The sequence below is a fragment of the Parambassis ranga genome, chromosome 10 (genome assembly GCF_900634625.1).
Source record: "Parambassis ranga chromosome 10, fParRan2.1, whole genome shotgun sequence".
NCBI lineage: Eukaryota > Metazoa > Chordata > Actinopteri > Ambassidae > Parambassis > Parambassis ranga.
Window position 1 is genome coordinate 11,183,439 of NC_041031.1, and position 16,606 is coordinate 11,200,044.

The 16,606-nt window shown below is 42.5% G+C and overlaps 2 protein-coding genes across 3 annotated transcripts; one reads left to right on the forward strand and one right to left on the reverse strand.

Moving 5' to 3' along the window:
• Positions 1-3,431: 3,431 nt before the first annotated feature.
• LOC114442805 (soluble guanylate cyclase 88E-like) lies at positions 3,432-10,161 on the reverse strand. Its single transcript, XM_028416604.1, has 18 exons — positions 10,042-10,161; positions 9,807-9,947; positions 9,291-9,430; positions 9,060-9,194; positions 8,821-8,944; positions 8,619-8,738; positions 8,361-8,478; positions 7,986-8,072; positions 7,559-7,676; positions 6,897-7,026; positions 6,574-6,720; positions 5,439-5,585; positions 5,204-5,360; positions 5,026-5,135; positions 4,835-4,924; positions 4,176-4,340; positions 3,948-4,085; positions 3,432-3,584 (listed from the first exon to the last, which is right to left on the reverse strand). Exons 1-18 carry the CDS (start codon positions 10,159-10,161, stop codon positions 3,432-3,434), a joined length of 2,340 nt encoding a protein of 779 aa, XP_028272405.1.
• A 1,278-nt stretch (positions 10,162-11,439) lies between these two features.
• Positions 11,440-16,606, forward strand: LOC114442567 (myozenin-2-like). Of its 2 annotated transcripts, none has more exons than XM_028416257.1 (6): positions 11,440-11,596; positions 12,421-12,513; positions 13,369-13,529; positions 14,486-14,639; positions 15,145-15,328; positions 16,125-16,606. In XM_028416257.1, exons 2-6 carry the CDS (start codon positions 12,435-12,437, stop codon positions 16,306-16,308), a joined length of 762 nt encoding a protein of 253 aa, XP_028272058.1. In that variant the 5' UTR covers positions 11,440-11,596; positions 12,421-12,434; the 3' UTR covers positions 16,309-16,606. The 2 variants fall into 2 exon arrangements, with proteins under 2 accessions (XP_028272058.1, XP_028272059.1); XM_028416258.1 differs by having other exon boundaries at positions 14,486-14,567.

The window sequence follows — 16,606 nt, forward strand, 5'->3', positions numbered from 1 at the left end:
AGCAGCCTCCAGTCAAACCAGCATCACAAAAGGGATTTTAAAATTACTCTTCTACCTGTGACACATTCAGTTCCCTACACAGATTTGAATTATCATTATTTTGTTTTTACAATTTGTCATTTTTATGAATATTTTGCAAACGTAGCTAATATAAAGACCTGTTAGCTACTGAAATAAGTGAATTAGCTGCTTGTGAATTATTATCTAAACAAACAAAGAAACTGTATGTTTTTGTTCCCCTTTATTCCAAAGATCATTGTCTGGAGAAAACCAAACTGTGTGTGTGTAGCCATGTAGAACAGTAGAGCAGTTCAGTGTGAGTGTTAAGTATGTGTTTTGAGATTTTTGACAATAAAATAATTAGCCATTTCTGCTATTGACTTGTTTACAAATCAACTATGCACACACGTATATGCACAAACAATGAGGAACAGCGTATTCACCGTTGAATATTTGTTACAAAAAAGAGAGAAAACATTCGAATGTGATTGTAAACACAGCCCAAAGTGACAAGAAGAACAATAACAAGCTGCCGTCTTGCTTTATTTTCACACCACGGTGACAAGCATGTACATTGTACTGTGAGAGGAGTTTACACACATTCACATTAGTGGCAGAACAGGATATTAAATCTTCAAGGTACAACCAAAATAGAAACAATGCAGGATATTACACACAAACAGGCTGACAAATGTTCACGGGGGCCTTTTCCTCAAATGTTTTTCTATGTTAATCCAGGGACCAATGTGCAGCCTGTCTTTCAGCAATACATCTGTTTGCCGGGATTGTTTTTCACAGATGTAGCTGGCTATGTAACACATCTCGCATCCAGCTGTTATCACTCTGTGTGTTCTCCCAGCAGTAATGTGATTACTCTGTGTGGAAAAAAAAAAACTCATTCACCCTATGTTTTGACATCCAAAATAATTGCTTACATCACTAATTTCAGAGCAGTCCCTCATCTCTCCTGGGGGGACAGCAGACCCTCAGTCCTGCAGGCCACACACACCCTCTCTGTGATCATTCCTCACATATTTGTCTCTTATTGTGACCTTGATGTAGGCTAAATCCTCCATTCTGCCATTTTGGCTCTACTTAGCTGCAGTTGGATTGAATGGATGCTTTGTAACTATTGTCTGGAGCTGTAATTAACCATCTGAAAGCACTCTAAAATCACATCAGCTGGCACGCTTTGTTCTCTGTCCTCCTCTACATTAAATTATGCAAATGAATATGTTTTTTTTCTTTTTTATGAGTAACTTAGAAAAAATGCTTTTGGTTTAATTATTAACAAAATGGGTGGATATTGATTGAACACTGGTGTCATCTCCATGGCAACTAAAATTTGGAACATGTTCTAAAACATTTTTAGGCTACTTTGGAGGGGGCACAGCAGGGGGTTGTGGGACCAATTACAACTTGTACTAAAAGATCATTATGGTGGTAGAGCAGACGGCGCAGGAGTGGGTAGGGCGCAGAGATGAATTTGCATTTTACAATGCTGCTTCTTCTGCCAACAGGTGGCAGTCTAAGAGGGTCTGATCAATCTTTATGGCCAACAAGGAGCTGTCTGCTGTTTTAAAAATACTTGATTTGATGCTCCTTTTATGAAAAAGGATTTCAGATTTAATTTTGGCAAATACTTTTATTCCTACTGGTACATGCAAGTCAATTCTATACGCCAGTCAGCTGATACCAATGTTCAAACACTCTCACATTTCTCTGTTTGAAGATAAAGAAAAAATTATTAATCTTAAGGTGATAAAGTGTCACTCCCGTGCTAGTGGTCCCTCAGCAAGTGTTGCCATGGCAACCCTCGCTGTTATTTGAGGTCCATTAGCCACCTCACTACTCCAGTTCAGTCTCTCTCTCTCTCTCTAGCTCTCTCTCTCTCTTCCTCTGTTTCTTTCATTATCTCCAAGCTGTGCTTGTCAAAAGAAACTGCACACAGAGGGAGGACAATACAGCATCATCAGGTAAGGACAAAGGACGTAGCTTTGATTTGATTGACTGGCATAATTAACTTGCTGCTTTTCTGAAATAATGCTAATTCCAGTCTTTGTTTAACATGCTTAGTGCCTGGTTGTCAAGTGGAACTCCATTTTATGCTTTTCAACAGGTTGATTTTGTATATTTGTATATGTGGCAAACAAACAAACAAAATGAACAACGTTTTCCTCCTGAAGGCTCCAAGACCCAGTGAGGGAAAACATCCACCCATCATGCCACAAGTCCTCCACCTGGCCTCCATGAAGCCGCAGTTACCCACAGTGACTCGGCTGAGTTTTGATGCTAGTCCAACAGCCGTCAGCCTCCTGACCACCACCACACTTCGGCCACAGGAGAAGCTGCACATGGAAGTGCACACCCTCCTGATTGTGGTGATTTTCGGTGTGGTCTGCTTCCTGCTCCTGCTGGCCTTTTTCTACACCTTCTGCTTCCATTGCTCTATTGGTTCCTCGTTTAAGGATTCCCATACAGCCAATGGATGCAGCCAAGATCGAGAAGACGCCACCTACAAGTGCAGCTCGTCTGAAAACCCGTCAGAGAACCAGAATGTTGTCTGACTGTGGAGCTTGATATCTGATTTTAAATTGCTGATTTGGTGTTTGTGTCCACCTACAGCAAAAAAAATATGATGCTGAGATTTACACACATAATCTCAACAGGACTGTTTAGTAGGTTCTGTACTAAGTTGACTGTGGTTTGGGTTAGATAAGGTAAACATGCATGGTGATTCAGCATATCTAGAGAGAACTGTCTTCAATAAAAATGTGTATGCAAATGAAACCGTGTGTCTGAACCTCTCTGCTTTTGAGTGACAAGAAAAACAACAACAAATTGATCCACACTCTGCAGCCTTCCTTTTATTTTCACTGAGGTGACAAGTGATTCCAGTGTGCTGTGGCTGTTTATTTGATATATATATATATATATATATAGAGAGAGAGAGAGAGACAAAGACAAAGAGGGACAGCAAGTGAAGAGAGATTCAAATCGAAGCAGGATGTCAAACCCACAAGGTGCCACACAACAAAGAGTGCAGAAAGAGTTCCAGTGTCCAGCTGAAGCCAAGTGGAAACAAACACTCTGTTTTTACTCTACTAAAGTTTTAGTGGCAGTTGATCTTATGTGACTGGTGTGAGGATGGGACAGGAAGGAGCTGTTTGAAAAATGAAACTGTAAATTATTTCTGTAGAGTAAAATAAGCGGTTTAACACCACATGAGCTGTACCTGATCCAACGGTCTAGGTCATGTACAAAAACACAACAATTCATTCAAAAAGCTAAAGTAACTAGAAAAGCTGCATTCCCAGCAGCCATCCAGCCTAACATTCAGTGCTTTGAGTTTTCTGTACAGAAAAAGCGCTTTAAAATCAGTGGTACACGTTATTAGAGCATCAGTCTGGGTGACTTCACCATTCCATGTTTCATGACACAGAGCACATGGCACTTTTAGAGGAGCGGGAATCACAGGAGCTGCCACGGGATTCCATGATGGAGTCTCTGCCGTCAGACTCAGGTGAGTCCATTTCAAGGTGGGAGTCCTGGAGACCGTCTTGCAACGTGTCCTTATAGTGGGACTGGGGAAGGAACAGGTGATTTTATCAGACCAAGAACAAAACAGCCTCTGTGAAACGACATCAACAGCTGGATGGGATTTCATTTTACATGTACATGGTGTGATAGGTGAGTTTGAGTAAACAGCTGCGATGATTATGATGTGACAGTGATGATGATGTAATCGCTGCTGTGGACCAATTTCAGGAGGACCAAGACACCAGCTTCCACACTCCACACCCACTGTGAGGGGACTATATCCAAAATAAGTGTGCTAGATTTTCTTGGATTTAATCTTACTCAGGCCACAGGCCGAACCACCCGCAAACATATAAAAATTAGCATAAAATAATCTATGATTCCCGACATCAAACATTCCGTCTCACCTTATGAACAGACATCTCCTCCACTCTGCACTCCTCCATCGACTCCTCCAGAGAATGGCCTGAAATCTCCATCTTGATACGATGAGAGCGTATCGACTTGACATCATCCTCGTCCTCCCCTGCTACCAGCGGGAACACCTGGCGGCAGGGACACATGGAAACAGTGATGATGATGGTCACAGTGAAACAAATGAGAGTGTGCACCATCAAAGCTTGCTGCAGCTGAACCTTTACCAGTCCCTCCTCGTCCCCGGTGGCCTCAGGGCCCGAGATGGTGGCCTTGCTGATGGCTTTACTAATGGTCTGGGTCTCAAACTGAGGACACGCCGCCTGAGCGTTCCCATCCTTGTCCCTTTTTCCTTTCAGCCAGTACGTCTCAATTTCAACATTCCCCTGAAAATGTATTAAAAGTCAAGGTCTTTACAGATAGATGCACAAATATTCAAAGACGTATGCACACATTTTTCAGTTTACTGATGAAAAACAAATCAATCTGGCTCTCCTGAGATTGGGACCTGTAATCAGCTGCTTCAGAAACCTTCGGGAGTCACTTTGCTGTCATTATCACTGAACGTACGGCCTCAAAGTCAAACCCGCTGATAAAACGCCAAATCAACAGAGCAAACCGCAAGTGTGAATACTAAGTGTGCTGATTCCCCAGAGCGAAAACATGAGAGATTATTTATATATTTTAAGGTTTATCCTGTCTGATTGAAGATGCATACATCTTCCATTAACACAGATTAAAGGCTCAGTGTTTGGTCTTATGTCAGCTGTGCATGGCGTGCAGATAACATGTTCTCTATCAAACCTCTATGTGTTGAAATGGTTATAAATCACTTGTACTTATATGCAATGAAAGATGAGGGTATGGTTCGACCCCTGACCTTGATGGTGATGATGCCCCTTCTTTCAAAAATGAAGTGACTTCCCTTGAGGTGCTCATAGGTGGCACTGCTGAGCTGAATGTGCATCTCCTGATTTGAGACAGGGAGTAACAACAGAAAATTCTTGAGTTGTTAAAAAAGGTCACTCTGACATTTTAAAAGTTTTAAGAGTGACTCATTTTTTCCCCCACCTTGCCATTGCTCTCCATAGCAGAAGCAGTGTGGACGGTGTCACCGTGTAGACCATAACGTGGCATTTTGTGTCCCACCACGCCTGCCACAACCATCCCAGAGTGTATCCCTGCAAGCAGAACAACAGGTAAGATCTCTCTGTCCTGATGTAATACACACAGTCAGTTTTTTACCCACCAACACGAATCTGTATGTTGTTGCCATTAGAGGGGTCTTTGAGGTGATCTATGGAGCGAACCATATCCAAGGCCATGTCACAGATGTTGTGGGCATGATACTTAGTTTTTTCTGGAGCTCCTGCAACCACCATGTATGCATCTCCAATTGTCTCAACCTAGAAAGGACAGCAGCACTTAGAGCACTTGAATGTGAAAGTGTGCTGAATAAAGTAAGAAGACACACACATACGCACCTTGAAGACGCGATGCTTCTCACTGAGCGTGTCAAACAGCGTGTACATTGTGTTAAGCATGGAGACCACCTGCATTGGAGTGATGTGGCTGCAAATGCGAGTAAATCCCACTACATCACTGAAGAGAATAGTCACATCTGGGAACACCTGGGAGAAAAGTGATGAGAGGTAAACACCAGGCAGGTAGTGCAGTGGTGGAGGCAGGCCAACATGTGCTGCTTTATGTTTACTGTGAATGCTAAGTTAATATTTGTGGATTCTAATATGTTCCTTTGCTATGTTTTGTACATTAGTTTTTCATATTTACAGTGACAAAGTCAACGAGAGACTATGTAATTCTTCAATTAATGAAAAGTCTTGTTTTTATTGGAGGACATTTCACTGTTAACTGACTGTCCAGCTTTGAATGGCATACTCATTAGAGGAGAGATTACTTCTAATCTGAAGTTTAACTAGCATGACTTCAAAGGATGTGCACATGCACAATGCATATATCCATTCATCCATTCATGCATTCTCTCAACCTGTTTTATCCTGCACAGAGTTACAGGGGGGGCTGAAGCCTATATGATGAGAGGACAGGTACAGCCTGCACAGCTCACCAGTCTATCACAGGGTCTCAAAAAGATATACAGAGAGACGGAAACACCTACAGTCTTGTTTGGAATGTGGGAGAAAGCCAGACTACTGTGCACAAAGCACGTATAAATATTTATCAGACAATCATGTCATTTTTCAAATGCCTCCGTACATGCATGTGATTTAAAGTGAGTGCACAGCATGAAGCCTTTATGGTGTTCTTGACTCTTTAGTGCAGCTGCACTTAATCATGCTGTTATGACAGCTAACCTCTGCACTCCCCTTTCAGATGGACCTTCTCTTTGATCTCACTGTCTGCTACACTTATTTAGGAGCAATTAAAATGAACCATATAAGGGAATATTATGTAAGGTAATCCGAGTCCAGTGAAGGAAACATGGGAGTATATAATAAAGAAGCATACACATACTAACTACTCATTTACATCTATGGAACGGTGTGGTGGAAAATTTCTTTTTTTTTTGAGTGCCAGCCGGTACTAGTTCAATGCAAATAAGGACTAAAAAGAGTGTGAAGCCCCGTCCACAATCCTGACCTCACAGGTGTTTACAGCTGGCTCTCCTTTGCGCAGCCTTTTAGCCACTGGCTTGGGAATCATCCTGTACAGCAGGTCATCGGTCTTCTTCATCTCATAGTCTAACATCTTCATGCTCTCTTCCAGCTTACTGGACTTCTTTTGCTCCTGCAGTCCCGTTGGGAAGAAAGACAGAAAAATACTGTTTAGTTTTGGCTCTGTTGGATAGAAGGTGATCAGGGGCTGCTGTACTGAAAGAAGGGCCTCAGAGCAGCTTTGCATAATGCAAAGGGACAAGTGAGCAGATCACACATAAAATGCAGCTCAGTTTTGGCACAGGAAACCTGTATGAGAGCTCTCTTCAGTTCCTCTGACTGCTGCGTGCCCGCCAGCACCAGGTCTCTGCTGGAGTCGTGCATGCTCAGGTCATTGATGTACAGGCCAGTCTTAAACATGGCACTCAGGCTCTCCATCCTGCAGACAGAAGAAAACAATAATATTAATTATATTCAGAAAAAAGACACATTACATTACATCATTACAAATGAAAGGATAATAGTATTACATAATCATAGGATATGTTATTTTTTTACACTCATTATAGTATCAATAATGTAAGCAGCACGGTGTGGCATTTAACATCTCAATAGGTTTGTCAATACAGACATAAGGACATTTTGCTTGCAAAACAAAATGTTTTAGAAGAGGAGGACGATGTTTTGGTAATGTAGTACTCTGCAGAAAACACTCTCAGTTGCAAATGGGTTCCCATTAGGCTCACAAGAGCTGCACTGTCTGATTACAAGCTAATTAGCAGCTCATTTCATGCATGGTAAGTGCTGTTAGAATGGGCCCCTGATTTGATTCACTGCCCAGGCTTTTATTTCCAGCCTCGTAATTCAGTTTAGCTCTTGCTGCTTTTTAGAATGTTTTACTTTTCAACTGGAGCCTTTTAATAGAGATCTGTATCCATGTGTGTGTGTGTGTGTGGGGGGGGGGGGCTTACACAGGGGTTCCCAGGAAGATGATGGACTCCCACTCTGGCATGTATCTCATTTGTCCTTTTAGTTTGAGGCAGCGGCTCCCGTCGCCCCAGCTCTCCATTGCATTAGCACTGTTACCATCTAAAAGAAGAAATTCAGGGTGTTTCTATGTTTCATTTAGCAACAAGAAAAATTCAATAGGGCAACAATACAATTTGATTTAGTCCTTTAAAAAATATTTTATTTTTGACTAATTACCTTAGCTTAGCATGGGGTGTGAAAACAATTGGAAACATGTGGTTCTTTCCTAATGTAACATTAATCCAGTATATGTTATGAAGCTTGCTTTATTTATCCATTTTGACATTCTAAGGCAGACTACAGACTACTAGATATCTGTTTGCTCCAATCTTGCCATGTATCTTTGTGGGATGACAGAGAGGTCATGACCTTTGTAGTCATCTCCAATGATGGACTGGAAAGCCATGAGCTCCACATCTACGTCGGCAGAGCGATTGGCATTTTCATAGTCAGAATCTGTAGGAAAACAGGGTGAACTATAATAAATATTGGATGATATGTACCCTCCTCTCATGACAGACATGTGTGGGATCAGCTCACAGTGAATCAAAACATCAAACAAATGGATCTCTGCAACTGCAAACCTCCTATAATTAGTTGAAAGGTTCATTCTTTGGTCGCAACACATACAACAATTTTTACTGCAAACATTGGTTTACTTTAAAATTTACTTTTGTGTCTGACTGACTGCAGTGAGTTTAATTAAACCACAAGCCAGCAAGTCCTGTCCCATCAGACACACACCCCTGTGAGTGTTTACATGGCTTCCGCTCTTACTCTGGACTCGGTTGTGAAGATTCCTCTCTCTCTTCACAGGCTCCTTGGACATAATCTCGAAGAGATTGTTGGGGTGGGAGATAATCTGTGTACAGATTATAAAGTCAATATTTGAATCTCAACTGACATTTTAAATCTACATCCTCCCCTTTGTGTAATGAGGTTCTAGTCTTAACTGAATTGGCTGGAAGCAAGATGAGGACATAGAATTAAAAGACGTCTCACCATGTTCCAGGTGAACTCCACCAGGGGGCGAGCCAGCAGGAAGGCATCATTGATCTTCTTTCCATCCAGATCAGGAAAGACTGTAGCCAGACCTGAGCCCACGTTGTGCACCACCATGTCCTAAAGAATAGAAAAGATCAGCGAAAGTGTTCATTCCTTACCTGCTTGTGGTATAATAGCAAGTGCAGCTCAGGGTAATTACCTGTCTGAAGACGATGTTAAAGGGGAAGACCTCAAAGAAGAAGTCAGAGGTAATGGGCAAAATCTCCTGCTCTTCCTCATCCTCCTTCATGATGTAGCGGTAGGCTGAGTTGTCGAAGTTCAGCCTGTGTAGGCGCACAAATGGATACGCTTTCAAAGGTTGAGTGAAGTGTGGAGGAAAACGTCAATAAAACCTTTGAAGTGTAGTGGCTGAGTTTTAATAAAAAGTCTTTTTTTTACCTCATGGTGACATGGGAGTAGTCTCCAACCATCTGCTCAGACAGCACCTCCACATGGATGTCAGTGTCGTAGAACTGCTTCCCCATCTGCCTCAGCTGACCCATGGCGTAGTGCAGGTAACCCTTGCGCTTGCTCCTGCAGGTGACACAGAAAGAATACTTAATGTCTTTCTAAAGTGATATAACACACACACACACACACACACACACACCAGTCTTCTAGCCTACAGACCTGTAGTGGAGGGTTACTCCAGTGGCTGACTCCTCCTGGCAGAAGAAGGTTGGGGGCTGCACTTTGGGGTAACTGAAGCGCAGGTATTCATGGAGGTTGTCAAGGCCATTGACGAAGTCACGCACATGCCGGCCGAGCACCTGAAGACAAAGACACAAGTTTTGCCAACTGCAAGAGGGGACGGGGATGATTTTTTTCATATATATTTATTTAAATGTCATGGGGTAAACTCCTAGCCTAGGCTTTGGAGACTACAAATTTAAAAAAAAATACTTTTTTCGATCATTGATCTTCAAGCCCTCCAGCTGCATAAAAGTGCAGTTAGTATTTCATGTAGACACAGAATGCTCTGTGGTGCCTCTTCATATGTAAGTCATAAAAAACTTTTTTTATCTGTCAGTGCTTGGTATTGTGAAACAGAAAACCGCACTGGATTCCAAACACTAATTATCTACATTTTTATCTTTTTTAATTTCTCTTTTCAAACAAGAACACACATAATTAAAATCCTCTCACCTTGAGGATCCTGTCATAGCCGTATTTCCCAACAAAGCCGAGGAAGTAGACACCCCAGGAGTTCATCAGCTCATTGTAGGGCGTGCCTGTCACTCCACTGGCTGCCTTTGCAATACGAGGGATCACACTCTCACTGTACACCTACAGAACCAAACAGTTTCAATTAGACCAACATGGGTTAAAATATAATTAAATATTATTATTCCATGCATACAGCTTCATGTAGACATTTTACCTGGTGGGTGACAAAAGAGTGCAACCTGACATCCGCTCTCTCTCTGACCAGCTTCCACACATCATCTCCGTAAGACTCTTTGATGAAGTCGTGAAGACTTTCACACAGCAGCCCGTACATTATGACTCTCTGGATCAAAGCTCAAACTGAGCACAGTCAAGACGTCTCCCCAGCTGATTGACTTCCAACAGTCCTCCCAAAGGCACCTCCGAGCGATAAAGAAAGTTCAGAATGATGATTTTTTTTCACTGGTGCAGGTTGAATTTTAATGGCTTCAGCTTTAAGCATCAGGCTGCAAAAGACGTGTAGTTGCTTACTGCTGCTCTCAGCACTCCTAATAATGTTTCTTCTGCAGGCCAACAGGTCAAATGGTTTTAAAGGTGCTCTAATTACACAAGTCCTCGAGTCTGAATGGGTGTCTATTGTTCCCGTGTCAGCTGTCACTGCCTGGTGGCAGCACACCTCTCTCCATGTGACATGAACATGCTGTGGAAGAAACCTCTCAAACACAGATGACGCCAAACATAATAAATAAATTATTTAACATGTTCTTTTTTTATCATTTTAAGAATATTGCAATCAATTATTGATACATTTCAACGAACTGAAAACACTGTTTATTCTTCTTGTGTGAGTCCAGATGATTTTCTGTGACTCAGGATGACTTTACATTTTCTTTCAGAGTCCAGAGGGCTTCCCATGGGGAGATAGTGGTATTGTGGAGCAGGGCAGGTGCAAAATCGATATCCAATCTCGGCAGGGATAAAGAAAATGTTTTTTTTCTCCTCCAGGCACCTGCTGAGCTCGATGAATCAAGTTGTGGGGGAAAGCTGCATGACAAAAACTTCAGCTCCAAACAGCTACCTTATATAAAGCTAAAGGTCATCACTTATCAACTACTGCAAATGTATGCATAAAAAACAGCCCTGCAGTTAGTGAACTAAACTCAGTGACTGCACAAATACATTGTCCTGTTATTTATTACAAACTTCTCCAATGCTGAACATCAGGAACAAGAGGAAGGCAATGCTGATAACTCAGAGCAGAGACAAAGAGGAGGATGTCATCGGTCCCACAACATCAGAACATTTGAAGAGCAATCTGCCATGGAGTTTACACAGCAACCTCATCAACTTTAAAGCTGCTCCCATTAAACGGACTGTGTGTGTATGTGTGTTTGTAGGGGGTAGGTTAGATGTTTGGCCTCAGTGTCTGGACGGCTGCTGTTATTGCACACACACACACACACACACACACACACACTGAGTGGATCTGATTTTTATTATCAAGTAAGCCGGAGGACAGGATGTAAATCTTTGTACTTGCCCCTTCCCTTCTTAACCCCCTCCTAAATACTCCCTCCATCTATCCCTACGCTCTTACCACCCTTCTAAAATAAACTCAGTGAGGTAAGCACTGGAGGCATCCTGAGATGAGTTTTATACAGACTGTTCCTTCTCTGCGGAGGAGTGTCAGAGAAAAAAACACCACAAACGGCGAGACCAGCTCCGTCACCCGGAGATCAGACAGGCAGGAAACACAGCTGAGGACTGAGGTAAGAGGCCTTTTTAATAGGCAGCGACATGAGGTTCAGTCTTCTTAAAATGAATAGTGTAAAAAAAAAACATTGATTTTAAAATGTAAAGATGTATTGATTTAGACTATATAGAAAAGCAGTATGTCACAGGTTAACAGTATGTCTATATGTGAATAATCTCTCTGCATTGTTTGGATGTAAAACACATGGTAGAAATAATCACACTTAACAAAATATAGGTTACCCTAAAATAACTCATGAGTCGAACACACAAGTTGGTTCTGAAGAGCTTGAGCAGCAGACAGCTGTACTTCATTTCACTGCTCGTACACGTTCCAGCTGATTTACAGTTCTTTATTCAAGTGTGGATGAAGGTGGAACCGAGAGTCAACCTGCATGCATGAACTTACTGCGTAACAGATTAATCAAAATAACAATAATGTAAATACTTCACAGAGCTAGCCTGCTTACTGAAAGGTTGTGGTTCTCCAGACATTTAGAGGGGTACAATTATGGGTGGCAGTCTACCTCAGTGGTTTGTTTGTTAGCTGGACCTGATTACCAAGTTAGTAACTATGCTGATAGTGCTAAGAGGCTAATCAGCTGGCTTCTGTGGCTCATTATTTTTTATTATTCATGTAATCTATTGGAGTCCAGAAAAGGCAGTTTTATTTTTAGCTTGTCAATAATGCATGTTAGGAGAGGCTGTGTGTAATATCTGAGAGAGTGTTGTGATTGTTTCCTTCACTTCTCCTTCTGGCCAAAAATATATTGGCCCCTTATGCTTTAAAAACATTTGTATAAATATTAATTGTGAAAATGTTTGTTTCTGGCCATGACAGGAAGAAGCCAAAAAATGATGCAGTCAGGCCTGGATGACGTAACAAAGCAGAGGATGCTGCAGGCTAGGGCCCTGTCTATGGAAGCCAAGAGAGGTAAGTGAATACACCAGTTGTTGTTTCCAGTCTCTCTGACCAGCACAGATATGGCATATGGGTACATGATATTTGGAGATAACCGATACACATAACGGTTTACATATTGCATCAACAACTTGTGCGTATTTACAGCCATATTCTGCCTGCTGTAGTGTGCAGCTGGGGCTGTCAGATGTAATTGAGCCAAACTTCAAAGTGTGTTAGCCTGCTGCCTGGAGACAAGTGGACTGTGGTGCGCTTGAATCCCAGAAGTGCCAGTGTGTTGTTGAAATTCTGCAAACATTCCAGCGGGGACCATCCCACTGTTTGTTTTCCAGTGCTGTCCGCCAGCTATAAGCTTTGAAACCAAGTTTCCTAAACTCAGCAAAATGTGACTCCCACGACTGAATTTTACACAGGCCGATCAAAGGCAGCTCTTCAAGGGTGGCACATGCCCAGATCTCTGCTAACACTTATCAGTCAGAGGGCCATCCACTCTTGCAGGACTCTTTCATCCAAAGATCCTATTTATATGCCCAGTTACCCATGCAACTCTGGACCACAACAAACATTACACACCACTTGACATCATCTTGAGGCTATTTCAGACCCTGCTGCCATGATATAAGACGGGAAAAGACCCTGACCTGAAGCTGTGAGGATTTACTGATGCTATACATGCTGGTTTTTTATATCAGACCCCCTCAGCTGTTTAACACTGACAGAAACAAGATGCCCAGTGGATACATTATGATATGCCAAGGGTCCTTATTAGTCTGACTCTTTATGTATGCATTCGCTGCACTCAAATGTGGCTATGGTTTTCTCTGCTTTTAATTTTGTGTCTCATTTGTCTGTCGTGTTGTCCAAAAGGTTTGAACCTGGGAAAGAAGATCAGCGTTCCTAAAGACGTGATGATCGAAGAGCTCAACCTTACATCTAACCGAGGCTCTCGCATGTTTCAGGAGAGACAGAAGAGGGCTGAGAGGTTCACACTGGAAAGTGTAGCAAATGGTGCTCACAACAACAACAATGTACGAAACTGAGAGGTGCTGCAGTGTCAGTGATTCTGTCATGTGTATTATTAATCACAGCAAATAAAGTCCCAGCTCACTGTTTTTGTTGTGCAGCAACAAGCCCGCAAAACTGCAGAGGTATTCCATCATAGTCAGCCTGAAGTATTATAGGGTCTCCCACTACGAGAAATAACTAGCACATCATTGAAAACAATATGTACACCTTCAAAAACACAGCATTGGTGCTCCAGTAATTTAGGTTTACAAACATGGCAGACTAACATGAGGGTACAATTTATGATTATTGACTAAGCTATATGTTTACTCGTTGGATTTACTTGTTGTGATTAACTTCACTATACCACAGGCCTAAAGTTTTTAGAGTCAATGAGAGAGAGCCTTGGACATCTATTTTTCATCACCCTGCCCCTCCTACATTCACTCCACTGGTTGTTGATTTTCTCTTCTTGATGTTGTAGGCCCCTTGAACTATCTGACCCTTTCCCATGTAATCCACCAGCAGTGCTTCATTGCATCACATCACCTTGCCTGCAGATCTTAGTGATTAGGCTTTATTGTGAGCTGGACACATCTGTGGTGGACCAAGTCTTAACATGGCTCTAAATTGTTGGAAAAATCTCTTGTTTGTCCGTAGACGTGTGGTGCTGAATCTGCTTCTCATCAGGACCACAGAGTTTCAGGATACATTGAGCTGATAGCCTGGACATGATGTTTATTGTGGATAACTGCATGGGCACGTTCCTGGGAGATATCCAGCTGTGCGGCAGTGTAGCCTTATGTTATCTGCTGATATTTTTTGATCAGGTTATGGATTTTTATGGAGTGGTCCGTGTCACAAGTAAATTCATATGAAGGACTGAGACATGCCCTTTTACTTAACTGTGTTAAACTTAAAGTATATGGGTAGTGAATAAATACATTTGCAGAAATCTAACTCAGTGTCTGCCCTGCAGGTTCACTTTGAGGCCATTCCTCCCCCGCAGACCACCCTGGAGCCATATGCAGGCAAAGAGAACCAGGCTTTCCCCATCCCTGGTAAGCATAGCCTGGTCATGAACCTTCAGAAGACTGTAGCAAAGAAGGGCAGCCCTGATGTCCTGGCTCCAGGTAAATGGCAATATATTGTAAGAATGGATTGCCACAGAACAAGCTATAGGACTAGCTCTGTGCACTGCTTGGACAAAGCTGATGCTTGGATGATGCAGGAACACCATCGCACTCTGACCTGCTGATGTTCACCTTCCTTGTGGAAATGCATTGAGCACATAAATGAGTTTCATTATTGTCCGTAGCAGGAGAGCTGCTGGCAGTTTGTAGTAAGCATCTGTGTTGAATGCTGTTGTGAATTTGGCCTGAGAGAAGGTACTGCTTACAAGTCTGACTGGCAGTGAGTTAAGCTCTGTTTATTATCGGGGATTCACAGTGAGATCTCATTACTGTCACTGACAGGAGTGACATCAAAGGGATTTCATTATAAATGTTATATCTGTGCTCTTTAATAGGGCTTGCTTTTTTGTGTATATGGTGGATTGTGAAATGTAATCCAGCAGTTTGTTTCTTTTCACAAAATCCAAGTAACACATTTGCATGTCTTTATTTTTGTCTTGGTCAGGATATTCTGGCCCTCTGAAGGAAGTTCCTCATGAGAAGTTCAACACAACAGTGATCCCTAAATCCTACTGCTCCCCATGGAGCGAGGCTTTGGGACAAAAGGAAGAGCTCCTAAACACCTTAAATACCCAGTTGCCACAGGCCCCGCAAGGATCACAGCCTACCAGCTACAGGTGCTTCAACAGGTAAATCTGCTGCACTGGCTCCTCCAGCCAGCACTATTCCACTGAAATAAATCAAGAGTCTGTTGGAAGCACAGGTGTTCAGGCCCACGTCATTTCAGTTAAACCCCCAGATGACCTCACCATGTCATCCATCACCATCATCTCTTCCCTCGGCTCTACTCCATGTTTCCACAGTTTGAAAATTAATCCAGTCTCTGGCTCGTAGCTCCTTGGAGTGTGGCAGCGTGATGCCTATTTTGAACACTGGCTCTTGAAAGATGATCCACTGGGGGGGCTGCAGGCTTTTAATGGCCACACAAGACAGATTGCACACTAAAGGGAATCACCTTTCTCGTGGCACATAAGGAATTGCATCACAAGAGCAAGGCAGAACAAAGGTTACGCTTGGACAGATGGCGAAATGGGAAAAATATGAAAGACAAACTCAGACTTTACTCAGTTAGAGCTGTCAATCAAAAAGATGCTGCATTACCACTGCATTACCATTCTGGTAACTGTATCCTCTGTGGAGGGATCTATTTACACCCTTCAGATTATTATGAAGCCTTAATTAAATCTGAACTCAACTAATGGTCAGAGCAGCTACACGGTTAAAGGAGTTCTACCCACATCCATTTGGATTCATTCTGAATCCCTAGTGGTTTTCTCCAGTTAGCACCAGTGATCTCCAAAATTATATCATGTATCGTATCATCCCCCTTATGAGAAGGATTGTGAGCCCAGTTGGAGTGCTTTGATATGTAAGATCATATTCTGCCAAGAACACCAACTAATGCATTTAACTCTTGTTTCTCAGATCTCCAATGCCATTTGGGGGTGCTATGGCAAGCAGAAGGGTGATCCCAGTGATCAGCTTTGAGGCAGTAGAATCCCAGACCCTCCCTGGCTTCACTCTAGATCACATGTATCGACGGCCTAACTTCAACAGAGCACCCAAGGGATGGGGACCTGATCACGGCCCTGAATCTAATGAACTATGAAAACGAGTTGACAAGCTTGAGACTCAGGCACTGATGTATGCTCGCTCCTTCTGTCTCTCTGTTAATCAGGGGGCATGCATTGCACTGCATGTCTGAAGTGGTTTGGTACTGCTGAGTGGATTGACCAGCTGATGCAAACTCTGAATAATGTAATCAGGTCATTACTGCACTCAGGTCCAGGCTGGCCAGTCCTATGCAATCCTATTTATTGACACCTGGCTGCCTTATTCTCTCACACTGTGGCTTTAGAACTTTTTGCACACATAATAAAGTTGATGATGAACATACACCATGACAA

Coding starts and splice junctions, on each gene's coding strand:
- LOC114442805 (XM_028416604.1), bottom strand. CDS start 10,161: ATGTACGGGCTGCTGTGTGAAAGTCTTCACGACTTCATCAAAGAGTCT. Junction 7,027..7,558: donor ATCTTCCTGGGAACCCCTGT/GTAAGCCCCCCC, acceptor TTCTGTCTGCAG/GATGGAGAGCCTGAGTGCCA. Junction 3,585..3,947: donor AGGAGATGTCTGTTCATAAG/GTGAGACGGAAT, acceptor TTCCTTCCCCAG/TCCCACTATAAGGACACGTT.
- LOC114442567 (XM_028416257.1), top strand. CDS start 12,435: ATGATGCAGTCAGGCCTGGATGACGTAACAAAGCAGAGGATGCTGCAG. Junction 12,514..13,368: donor GTCTATGGAAGCCAAGAGAG/GTAAGTGAATAC, acceptor GTTGTCCAAAAG/GTTTGAACCTGGGAAAGAAG. Junction 15,329..16,124: donor AGCTACAGGTGCTTCAACAG/GTAAATCTGCTG, acceptor CTTGTTTCTCAG/ATCTCCAATGCCATTTGGGG.